This window comes from Myxine glutinosa, chromosome 9 (assembly GCF_964187855.1).
Source record: "Myxine glutinosa chromosome 9, kmMyxGlut1.1, whole genome shotgun sequence".
Classification (NCBI taxonomy): domain Eukaryota; kingdom Metazoa; phylum Chordata; class Myxini; order Myxiniformes; family Myxinidae; genus Myxine; species Myxine glutinosa.
Genome location: NC_136269.1, coordinates 58,456,857 through 58,469,267, shown reverse-complemented (window position 1 = coordinate 58,469,267; position 12,411 = coordinate 58,456,857). Strand labels below are relative to the sequence as shown.

The following is a 12,411-nucleotide window of genomic DNA, read 5'->3' as shown; positions in this document are numbered from 1 at the left end:
CACCCGTGGTTGTCACAGAGGATGTGACCGAGGAGTGGGCGCTAAGAGATGTGTTGATGAGGTGTGCGAACGACGAGTGTGTGCCAAGGTGTGCGGTGGTCAGGTGTGTGACGAAGTCTGTGAGCGTAATGAGTGTACCTGGGGGGTGTGTAAGAGAAGGTGCAATAACGAAGTGTATGGAGACACCTGGATGTGTGAGCAAGGAACGGAACGCGTGGTGTGAGCATGCAAGTGAAGCTTCGACGTTAAACGGAGCAGCGGTTAGATCGACTTTTAGCCGAAGCGAGCCCCCGGTTCGTGCCGGGCTTTGTGTGCAGCGGGAACCAGCGGGGATCGTAACCATGGTGGTTTTGAAAGAACCGCCGTGCGCGATCCACGCCGGGCCTCGCTCTGAATGGTCGCGTCCGTGCTCCGCAAAGCGGAGCGGGCGGCCCGGTTCGAGAACAGGTAGGAAGGGTCGACACGGCGAACCCTTGTGGTTGCAGCGCTCCGGCCGGCCGAGATTGGGGCATCGGACGGTTCCGTGCCGAGATGGTGCGTGGAATCTCGGCCCGAGTAAACCTTCTTCCCTGCACCGAATGCCGGACGGACCCAACCGCCGGCAACGAACCACCCGCATTCATTGCTCGGCTTTGCGAAGCCGGGCTTTGAGAATGAATTGACGCACCGAGAGGCTCAAGTGAGTAGACGTGTGAGGGTGATAGCAGTCGTGAATTTGAAAAGCAAAATTTGATGATTGGTAGAAGGATTGGCAGTGATTGGCAAATTTTGATTTGCAGGAAATTGGATGGGCCAAATTGATAGTAGAAGATGCCCGATGTGGTGGGATAGCAAATCCACCATCCCTCACACAATACGGGGCACATGAGCTCTAGCTATGGGGTTTGGCAGTGAAAACTAGCCCGGGAGGGTTAGGATAATGTATAGGGACCTAGAAATGACCATAGGTAACGGTAAGGTTTAGTGACATTGTACAGGTAGTCAGGGACATAGGGAGGTTAGAATGGATGATAACGACGTGGGATGTGCTTAGTTTAAAGGGGCGACTGGGAAGCGCGAGTTTCAGAGGGGAGTAGTTAGATCAGATGATGCCGTGTGTGTATGAGAGTCTTAGTATTGAGCAAATGAGGCAATGCTCGTGAATGGTGCCGCCGGTGGGTGTGTCCGTGGTGCCGCCGGTGGGTGTCCGTGGTGCCGCCGGTGGGTGTGTCCGTGGTGCAGCCGGTGGGTGTGTCCGTGGTGCAGCCGGTGGGTGTGTCCGTGGTGCAGCCGGTGGGTGTGTCCGTGGTGCAGCCGGTGGGTGTGTCCGTGGTGCAGCCGGTGGGTGTGTCCGTGGTGCAGCCGGTGGGTGTGTCCGTGGTGCAGCCGGTGGGTGTGTCCGTGGTGCAGCCAGGTGGGTGTGTCCGTGGTGCAGCCCGTGGGTGCATCCGTGGTGCAGCCGATGGGTGCCTCTTGGGCTTGGTGAAATGAGGAATTGCTAGGCAATGCTCGGGAAGGATGTGTGTGTGAGCGTGGGAGAATTTGGGTGCCTGAGGCAATGGTTTGGAGATTTAGAAGTGTATTGTGGAAAGTGTGAGGTGATTGTGAGTTGTATTGAGCGTGAAAGTGTATGGAGCAGTGTATGAGGAACAATTGTGGTTGTGCATTGTATTGAATGATTGAAGAAGCCTGGGAAGAAGGAGGGTGCAGGAGGCACCAGGTGTGATTGCACAGGTGTGCAAGTGAACAAGTGTATGGAGCAGCGTATGAGTGAGTAATGGTGATTGTGTGTTGTGTTGACCGAATGGTCCCGGAGGAAGGAGGGTGCAGGAAGCACCAGGTGTGATGGCACAGGTGTGCAAATACAGGTGAGCATGGTTGTATGGAATAAATGGTCTGGAATATATGGAGTATGGAATGGATGGTGTGGAGTGAGTATGGTGAAAACTGTGGAGTGGAGTGGATGGATGGTGCGAAGGTGTGTATGGGAAGGATGGATCCCATCACGAATACCAGGGGAGGGTAGTTTAAGAGTTAGGTAGAGGGAGTAGGTAAATTGTGGTTGGATATTGGCATCTGTGGTGCGTGGTGGAAGAATGGTGTTTGGATGGGTGCATTAGTGACGTGGAAATGGCTGGGCGTGTGGCCTGTTAGTGTGTGTAGTTAAATGGGCACTCCACCACTGTGAGTATGTCGGCCAGGTGAGGCCGCAGGTGGGCTCTGGGAGCCGGTAGAGTTGCGGATGGGGCCCGAGGATCCGGAGGACGGACCCAGGTAGCCCAGTGCCAGAGAGGGCACCGAGTGGGGAGAGCGCCAGAGGGCCTTCCCCAGGTAGATAGGTTAGGGTAAGGAGCAGGTAAGCTCGGAGGCAACTGCAGTGGTGGAGGTGTGCAGGTGGGTAGACCTGCTGGGAGAGCCACACGACAGTCCTGAAATTGTGCAAAGGCACAGGGAGTTGAATCGGGGGAGTGAGACCCCAAATTGATGAAGCACCACAGTTTGGTCAATGGGAATTGGTTGGTAGAACCCATAGAGTAAGTTGGCCAACGGATTGGCAGGGAAAGACCCCGGGTAGTGTAAAGTGTGTTAATGTCATTTAGGAAGTAGTTAGGATTAAGAATCTCCTCGCACCATCTACATCCACTCACCTGAGGTGACGAAACTCCACACCATGCCATGTTTTTATTATTTTTGTGCAAATGTTTGGATTGTGAGACGCATCATGACGTGGGTGTGACATTGTGCTGTTGTTCCATCTCTCCCTCCTTATGAGGATTGATGATGAATTGGTGATGGCAAATTTTGGATTAATGGGATTGTGACGAATTTGGTACAGGGGAAATATGGGGAAGACGTGACATTAGTGACGAATTGGTAATGTGTAGATTTTTTTGTGTACATATGGGGTATGTGCAAGGGTAGAGTAGGTAACAGGGGGGGTGACGTACAGTAGGGACGAGCTTTTCTCCGCTCAGTCTCCAGACGCACCTCACTCTGCATTGCCTTCGTTGATGTGTACCCTTGTGACCTTACCCCTCACTCACCTGTCTTCTCTGTCTTCCTTCCCCGACCCATGGATCGTGCTCTCTGGGCACTGAGGGGAGCGTGCGGGAGTCCGCCATTGTGTGCCCGAACCCCCGCAACCAGCTGCCTGCATCCACGCACCACTTATGGACCACAGTCTGTGGCCAAGCACCACTTATGGACCCCACGGGTTGGGGCATGGCCCCTCTGCTGGAACCGGCCAGGTTGGCCAGAGGAAGATCTTGCTTGCGGACCTCGGTAACGTGGCACCTATGCCATACAGGTGAACCACCCATAGTTGGCCCCCTGTGGGCCATAAATAAAAGTGGACACAGTTGTGTATTTTTATTATGTCCAAATAGGCCGCCAGCAAGAAGAACAAGAAAGACAACATAAGGAAGAACGGCCAGCAGAGGGAGCCGAAGAGGAAAACCAGCATCAGTTTTTTTTGAACTGTGGTGACTGTGCACTGAGGTTGGTGCTTTATGGTGCTCTTTGTTGGTGCTGGTGCATTGATGCAGTGCATGCTGTCTCCTCCCCTCCCACAGGATTTTCTTTTTGTTTCCCCCAAAGGAAATCACAGGTCCTGGGTTGCAGTGTAAATACAATTAGCGTCACTTGTAAATAATGCTCCCCACCGTTCATGTTTAGTTTGAGAATTAATTCCGCAATTCGGTTAGCTGTGGGCGTGAATCTGTTAGGCAGGGTGCAATGCAGCAGAGGGACATATTTATTTGTGTTTTAAAACTGTCACACTCAAGGTCAGGTTAATTGTAGAGGGAACTACACCTACGTGTCACACTAAGTTAAAGTTTTATAGGCCCGGGACGTGCCTGAAGGATGAGGGTGCAGTGTAACGGATTTGAGAATCCTGTGTTTTTTTTGTAAATATCACCCTCTGTAAATAGTGTAATGATTCTTGTAAATACCTCTGTTGTGTAAAGGTCAAAGGTCGTCCCCCTTAGTTAATCCATCGCAAGCACGTAGGCCACCATATACCCTTCTAAATAGTTATTTCTTATTCTATGTAGTTTAAGGCTCTGTTTCCCATTAATTGACACTGCATTGCACCGAATTGAAATAAGATAGATCCCCTTACAATTGCCCCAAAGCCTCCATTTCCAACTGCATTTGCCGCCATTACGGCGTGGTCAAGCCTCGGAGAAGAAGGGGGAGGAGCTATATCACGGACGTGCCCGCCCCTCGTCATCGGAAGGTGGAGCCAGCGAGCCCCCACCAGCCAATCAGGGCTGGTGAGATACCATTACGGGCGTGGCGCAGGTTGATCAGGAAGCGCGTTATAAAAGCGCCCGCGCAAGCCTTTTAAGGGAGATGCGGAAATGCGGCAGATGCAGCACACATGAGCAGTTTCGACCACCACAGCTTTGAGCTTTGACAGCGGTTTTGGCCGCGGCTACGAAACAACGCCGCCGGGCGGATACGATTGAGGAGGGTCGGCGGCTGCTCACCTCAAGCCGCGCGATCGCACCAACCGGACCCACATCCTTCACACCAGTGGTCCCACCTTCGCATCCGTCCAGCCATCCACCTCCTGCCATTCATTCCTGCTTCATTCCCCGTGTGAGTCTGCTCGTCGTCTGTCCTCTGTGTTATAAGTTAAGCCTGTGTAGATAAGCTAGAAATTGCTGTGTCCTTCTGATCCTTCCATTTTCCTGTATATTACTTTGAGTGCTTTTCTTCTTTTAGTCTGGTGTAAATAATAATAAATCCTGTTCTTCCTACCTTGCCTTCTTTCCTTCACATCCGTTCGTCCTTGTCTTTTCCATCATTGAATACCTGTGGCACGATTTGGCCAACGCATAAGAATCGGGTCTAGTTTCTGTTAATGGTTCGAGCCGCGGCTGCTAATCCGCTCGGCAAATTAACATCTTGTCCGCGGTCTCGAACGAGGTTGCTCACCTGCCTCTCTGGAGGGAGCTGGGCAGCTTCAGGACTCACGTCGGTCAGTCGCAGACAAGGGGATTAATTCCCCCTTGATAAGGGGAAAAGGGGCCGACGTTGAGATCCGTCCGCAACAGCATATTAAGTGTTATCACAAGCATGGTGGGCTTTTCTGAGCATACCAGCTTAACTTGAAGCGCAATAGGCCCAATATGTTAATGATGGGCCCATTGCTACTAGTGTTGGTGTACTCTAAAATATAATCTGCCTGTGAAGAACAGTGATACTCCATCTTCCTTTATTTATCTCTTCGTTAATATCAAAATAATGTGCTGGTCTTGGTAGCATTAGCTATTTAAGCTAAACTGCTTTGATTTACTTTATTTAGTGTTCAGATTGATCATGTCATCAAATGTTCAGATTATCAGCAATTTCAATCACAATTTATTAAACTGAGAAGACTGAAGTACAAAATCAGCAACTCTGAACAATAACTCAAATGGCATACAATTAATTTCAAAAATATAGAAATCTGATGCTTATCTTATGATGAAATCTGAATCTGATGCTCCACCACCTAAGTTGGATGGAGGTTATGTTTTCTCAAAAAGAAAGATATCTCAAAAAGTTGTGGATGAATTTGGACGAAATTTTGTGGAGAGGTTGGGTATGTGACAAGGACGAAATGATTAGATTTTGGTGAAGATTCGGATCCAGATCCGGCTAGTAGAATTTTTTAAGGGATTCTTCACCATTGGGAAATAGGGCCAAAAACGATATAGCAGGATATCTCAAAAAGTTGTGGACGAGTTATGGCAAAACTTGCTGGATGAGATGGTTAGGTAACAAGAACAAGCCGATTAGATTTTGGTTCAGGTCCTAATCCAGATTCGGCCTATCAGTGGGATACAAAGCATAAACTGTTCAGCCTGTTGGAGGTATGCGCTCTACAGAGTGCCGTTCTTTTTAAAACACGAGCAGGTACACCTGCCCTTTGAGTGGGAGTGCCCTTCTCGTCCCATTCTCAGTGGGTAATTTGCTGAAAAAAAAAATCGTTTTGAAAAATATTTCATGAAAAACCTAAGTCGGGACCCCCTAATATACCCTGTAAATTTGGTATTGATTATCCCAAGGGTCTAAGAGTAGTTACAGGACAAAGAAAAATATACATACAAACAAACACCGCTCTGTTTTATATGTTAGAAAGACAATTGGGAAATCATACTTTAATTTAATTACTTCTATTTTTCTAGCATAAAAATCTATTCAACAGCAATCAACAACAACAGACATGGTCTTTGCCAGCTTGAAGATTCAAACATAAAAGCTGGATACCCAATCCTGTGACTAAAATGGACTCGCTCAAGTGAATCACTCACATTTGCATTCTGGAAGATCATGGTAAGGAGACCAAACAAGCATGGCTGGGTGCTCTTTCACAGCAGTGTCTGAGAAGCAGAAAACAAATAAGTGACATTTTAAGACATTCACATGGTATTTATTCATAAAAACGATTTCCTCATTAAAACAGCAAATATCATATGGCCATCATCCTAAGAAGAACAAAAGGCAACGCTTCTCAATACAGCACTATTCACTATTAAGTGGTATGGCTGTTTGCAGCTGCCGAGGGTAGTAAGTACCACCGCCTGTCCCACAGGAACCTTCAGCAGAACATTGGTTTTGTTGCATGCTCTTGGAGCAGGCTGCTAGATGGAGGGTTTGTGGATTTTTGGGGTTTAATTTTGCCTTATGGGTTACGATCCGCATGCCTGCTAGAGGGTACTGTTGGAGTTGACGTACGTTAGGCTGGGCCAAATCAGGGGTGATTCTCAATTTTTCATACTACAAGGTTGTAATTTACCTAAAAGTTGTGGCTGGGTAACAGAAACAAAACCATGAAATGTTTTTTCAAAAATATTGACGTCTTACGGTAAAACAGCCCGTTACCATAGCAACCGTTACAGACGACTCAAAAAAATCTTAAAATCGATGATTTCTCAGGCTGTGTGTGACCCCCAGAGTTGATTCTGGTACCAAAAGATTCAGAATTGAAAGCCAAGGATGATTGGATAGCTTAACAATGTCTGTGACACAATTCAATACAACTTTTATCCCAAAAACTCATTTTCATCTCAAATTTAAGGCATTTGTTTGAAAAAAAAATGAAAATTTTGCTTTTTAATCATAGGATAATCATTAATCAGAGCTATAGTCAAATTAAATGTACTTTAAATTAACTTTTGTCATTGATTAAGCTTTTTTGTCTCAAATTTAAGGTCTGACATTGAACATTGATAACAAAATAAAAAACCTAGTCCCAATTGTAATCAATGGAGGCCAATGACTTCTTAGTCACAACCTCAGTGGATGTTGCCAGTCCATGCAGCTTCTCCCTGACGCCCTTCACAACCCTGTATAGAGCCTGGAGCTGCGCCTCAGATTTGGGGGCCTTGTTAGTGTTCAAATCTGTGGCGAGTCCAAGTGTCCGCTCTGCTGCGTCATTGACAACTGGGAGTTTGGCCACAACTTCCTTGCCATGACGATAGCTGTCTGCGGTGGGCCACTGTGCAACGGGGAGCTTGACAAAACTGGAGTCAATACCCAAGAGTTCAAACATGCTCCAAGAGTCGTAACCAACAAAGTCTTTGAGGGCTTTACTCCCCAATTGCTGTGAGGCTGGCATCTCCTGTATCATGTTATGTGCAGTCCCATGGTACCTGAGCATAGCCCTTCTCATAGTCTGCTTGTCAGATGACGTTCTGTCCGAGAAGAGTGCCAAAGAGACCAATCTCTCTGAGAGGTACCACAAATGGTTTTGTAGCTTCTCTCGGGCCACAGTCACAAAGGACAGAAATTTGGCAGGCCACTTTGTTGGATTCTTTGCGATACTGGCCTCAGCCTTGAGGAGGTTCTTCATCAGGTACAGGTCGTTATATGGTGCATCTGCAGCACTGGTACATGTCAACCACGCTTTAGTGTAGAAGACTGACATGAATGCAGCGAGACTGGTTATGTCTTCCAGCTCTTCGGGTGTGTAGATATCTCCCAGCTGCCGACGGTCCTGCAAGTCCTTCACTACAAGCTTGACTGCATCCTTTTTGCTAGACTGAAGGTGGCTGGTTTCCTGCAGATGTCTGTGATACCCATGGTACTGGAGAACAACCAGTTCCCCTGTTGGTGGATAAGGGCCAGTGAATCCCTGGTTTCCTGGTAGATTGAAGATGGGGGGACACTTTTCGAAGAGCCACAACATGGTCTTGGCTTTTGTATCCATGCCTAATTGCCTATGTGATGCACTGCAATAAAAAAACAATTATTAATATAATGTTTGAATGAGAAAAGTAAACAAAAACAGCATACTTGCCTGATGAATGGTTACAGTAACAACCGAAAGCAGGCATTAAAATTAATGATTGTAAGCTGCTTTTGTTAACTTTTTTTAATTGAAATTAAGATGGCCAAATTTAAACAACGTTATAACAGTTATAAAAACTGCACAATACAAGGTTGTAAAAGACAATTTAAAGTAAATTTAATTTGATTAATGGTTATCCTATGATTAAAAAGCAAAATTTTCAATTTTTTTCCATAAATATGCTTGAAATTTCAGACAAAAATCCGTTTTTTGGATAAAAGTGGTATTGAATTGTGTCACAGACATTGTTAAGCTATCCAATCATCCTTGGCTTTCAATTCTGCATCTTTTGGTACCAGAATCAACTCTGGGGGTCAAACACAGCTTGAGAAATCGTCAATTTAGACATTTTTTGAGTCGTCTGTAACTGTTGCTATGGTAACGGGCTGTCTGACCGTAAAACGTCAATATTTTTGATTTTTTTTTTCATGATTTTGTTCCTGATACTCACTCACAACTTTTAGGTAAATTACATTGAATTAGGAAAATCACCTCCGATTTGGCCCAGCCTAACGTACGTACAGGTTTGCCACCAGAAATCTATAGGCCCAAATCGATATATAGCACCTGGGGAGGCTGCCTCGCCCACAGAGGCGGACTTACAGTATTTCTGAGCCCTCAGATGAGGGGTGAGGTGCGCCCTTGAGATAAAACTTAAATTGCTGGATCTCGCGAGATCTTGGAGACGGCGGCAGGGATTTTCGAAGCCCCACACGGTCTCCACGTTTTTCGAAGTTAAGTCTGTTCACAATTGTATTTTGTCGAAACTGTATTTATCTTTCGGTGTGTGAAGTTATTGTGTGCAACTTTGGTTGTTTCTCGGTGTTTATCTTTCATAAATTGATCGTCTGTTTGCCGTGTCGCGAGCAAGGCCTTGTACAGTGTGCACTGTACAACCTTGAGGCTTTGTTTTTCTCTCAGTGGTCCGTCGTTTGTGATCCAATAACTTTCGTTCTCTGTATTCCCAGTCTTTTCATCCATAGCCTACTTCCTTGTGTAAATCTCAACTCAAAAAAAACAAAAAAACAATTCCTTCTCTGTTCTCATTCGTTTATTCATTCTTATTCGTTCGTTCGTTCTTCGACCACGTGTTTCTCCCCCATTTCCCCAGATAGTTTTCACTCATTAACCTTCAATGTTTACACTTTCCCCTCAAGTTATGTATTCCGTCATATTTTATAACACCTTTTTCTTCTTCTTCTTTAAAAGGCTGCTTTCGACTTGCTCACCAAATCAATTCATCCCAAAAAAAATATCCATCTCCTATAGTGCCTTTGTTCTACATTCCCTAAACTCTCCTGCACTCCATCCTCCATCCAGCGTCCTTAAACGTATTTTTAACTCGAAGGTCACAAGAAACTCATTTTGCAATAAATGTTCGTTTCCCATAAATCGTACACTTTCAAAAATCCAATCTCACCCCTCCCCTCCAAATCTTCCCCATAACCCCTCCCCTCCAAATCTTCCCCATCACCCCTCCCCTCCAAATCTTCCCCATCACCCATCCCTTTCAAATCTCCCCCCTTGCCCCCTCCCTCCTAAACTACTCCCTCACCCCTCCCCGCCAAGACGCCCCCTCGCCCCTCCCCTCCTAGACTCCTGCCTCACCCCTCCCCTCCAAATCTCCCCCATATCCCATCCCTTTCAAATCCGTCCCCTTGTCCCTTCCCTCCCAAACTCCCCCCTCACCCCTCCCCTTCAAATCTCCCCACCCTCATTGCTTCTCAATTTCCCCCCGCTCACTCCCCCTCCTCAAAGCGTCCTCCCCGCTTCTTCCCCCTTCAAACTCTCACCTCCATCTCCCCCAACCTTCTGCCTCGCTCTTCCCCCTCCTCAAATAACACCTCATTGTGGCTCACCCAATCACCATCAAACCTTTTGTCCGCCCCATCCTTCCCTTTCTCCGAGCTATTCTGAAATCTCTGACACACCTTCAACAGCTCTCCCTACCTCTTCCACCTCTTCCACATCTTACCCTACCCCTCCTCCCCCCTGTTCTGTATCTGATGCTCCCCCTTCCTCTTCATTAACGGTATGGACCTCAAACATCCGGGGCCTTCGTTCAAACTTAACTGATCTCTCCATACAGGTTGCTTCTGTCAAACCAGACGTGATCTGCTTAACAGAAACTTTCCTCCTTTATGATGTCTCTGATTCCATAGTATCTCTCCCGGGCTACTCCCTCCTCCGGTATGATAGACCTGAGCCTCGTCATGGAGGCGGGGTTGCTATCTTTATCAAAAACTCTCTTCCTCACTCGCCCTGCACTGCACTCTCTCCACCTCACCCCCAGGAATACCTCTGGCTACGGCTTCCCCTTCGCTCCCACCTCTTGTTCATATGTGTGTTGTACCGTCCACCAAACAGTGATGACTCCATCTACATCTCGCTGTCTGATGATATGGACCAACTTCTATCTACTCATCCCAACTCTCTCTTCCTCATATGTGGTGATTTCAACTGTCATCATGCCAGTTGGCTGGGTGTGGGTACCTCTCTCACCAGCCATGGCTCCTCAGCAAAGGACTTCTGCGACTCACTGGGACTGACACAATCTGTCAATTTCCCGACCCGGATCTCAGTCAACGGAACATCTTCTCTTCTGGACTTGGTTATGACTAACTTCCCTGAAAATGTCTGCTGCTCTTCTTCTGCTCCGATCGGATCATCTGATCATGTCCTTGTTAAAGTGGACATCTCTCTGACCATCCTCAGGGAGCCTGCTCAGCGTCGACGAGTCTGGCATTTCACTCAGGCCAACTGGCACGGTCTTCAAGCAGCCATCAATCATCTGGACTGGTCTCCCATCTCTACCACCTCTGACATCAACTCATCCTGGGAATTCTTCCAAAGTAAATTGCTCTCTCTCATGCACAGATTTATCCCATCTCGTCTTCAGTTGTCATACCCTTCCTCCCGTCCATGGTACACGGAATCTTGTGGTGAGGCTGTTGCCCAGAAACAACTTGCCTTCGTCTCCTGGAAAGCAAATCCAACGGAAGGAAATCTCATTTCCTTTCACAAAGCCCGAAACAAGTGTGTGTCCACCCTCAGGAGAGCCAGGAAACAATATCTCTCCGTTCTCAAGACCGAACTCTCTTATCTGTCTCCCTCTTCCAAATCCTGGTGGCGTCTGGTCAAATCCGTTTCTGGTGTTTGTTCCCCCTCCATCCCCTCCCTTACCTCAAACGGCTACACAGCTGACTCCGCACGTGAAAAAGCTGAATGCCTCAACTCTGTGTTTGCCTCTAAATCTTGTGTCCCAAACCCATCCCTCTCTGTACCCACCATACCCAGTCGTACCCTGCTGCTCCTGGACTCCGTGTCCTTTCCTCCTGACAAGGTGGAAAAGTTTCTGTCAACCCTCGACTCTGATTCTGCAACTGGACCCGACGGCATCAGCCCACGGGTCCTAAAATCCTGCTCTGCTGCTCTATCTCACCCTCTCTCTGTTCTCTTCACCCTCTCTTTTGCTCAAGGTCAACTGCCATCTGCTTGGAAATCAGCCAACATCACCGCTTTGCACAAAAAAGGTGCAAAAACAGATCCTAGCAATTACAGACCAATCAGCCTTCTCCCAATTATCAGCAAAGTCATGGAATCCATCATTGCTTCTGATATGAAATCTTTCCTCTTCTCCAATGGCTTGATCTCTGATCATCAATTTGGTTTCAGACCAGGTCACTCTACTCTGGACATGCTGCTTCTGCTGTCTCAACAATGGATGGAGGTCCTCAATGCCAAACAGGAAATTAGAGCTGTCTCCCTCGACATATCACGTGCCTTCGACACGGTCTGGCACCCCGCTCTGCTCACCAAACTCTCCTCCTTTGGTATCCATGGAAATCTCCACGCATGGCTGGCGGACTTCCTCTCTAGTCGTCGTCAACGTGTGGCCCTGAATGGGTTTCTCTCATCTCCTCTTCCTGTTCAGGCTGGAGTTCCCCAAGGCAGTGTTCTGGGCCCCGTGCTTTTTCTGGTCTTCATCAATGATCTCTCTGACTCTCTCGAAAATCCTCTCTATCTCTTTGCTGATGACTCCACTCTCTGCCGCTCCATTCCTCTTCCCTCAGATCGGCAGTCTGCTG

The 12,411-nt window shown here is 47.5% G+C and overlaps 1 protein-coding gene across 3 annotated transcripts in view; it reads right to left on the bottom strand.

Annotated features, from left to right (window-relative positions):
• LOC137415993 (REST corepressor 3) overlaps positions 1-12,411 on the bottom strand; it is a 168,747-nt gene that overhangs the window by 95,456 nt on the left and 60,880 nt on the right. For all 3 annotated transcript variants that reach the window (XM_078784380.1, XM_068101516.2, XM_068101517.2), the window contains one exon: positions 6,285-6,353. In XM_078784380.1, coding sequence (XP_078640506.1) covers positions 6,285-6,353 — 69 coding nt within the window. The remainder of the gene's footprint in view (positions 1-6,284; positions 6,354-12,411) is intronic.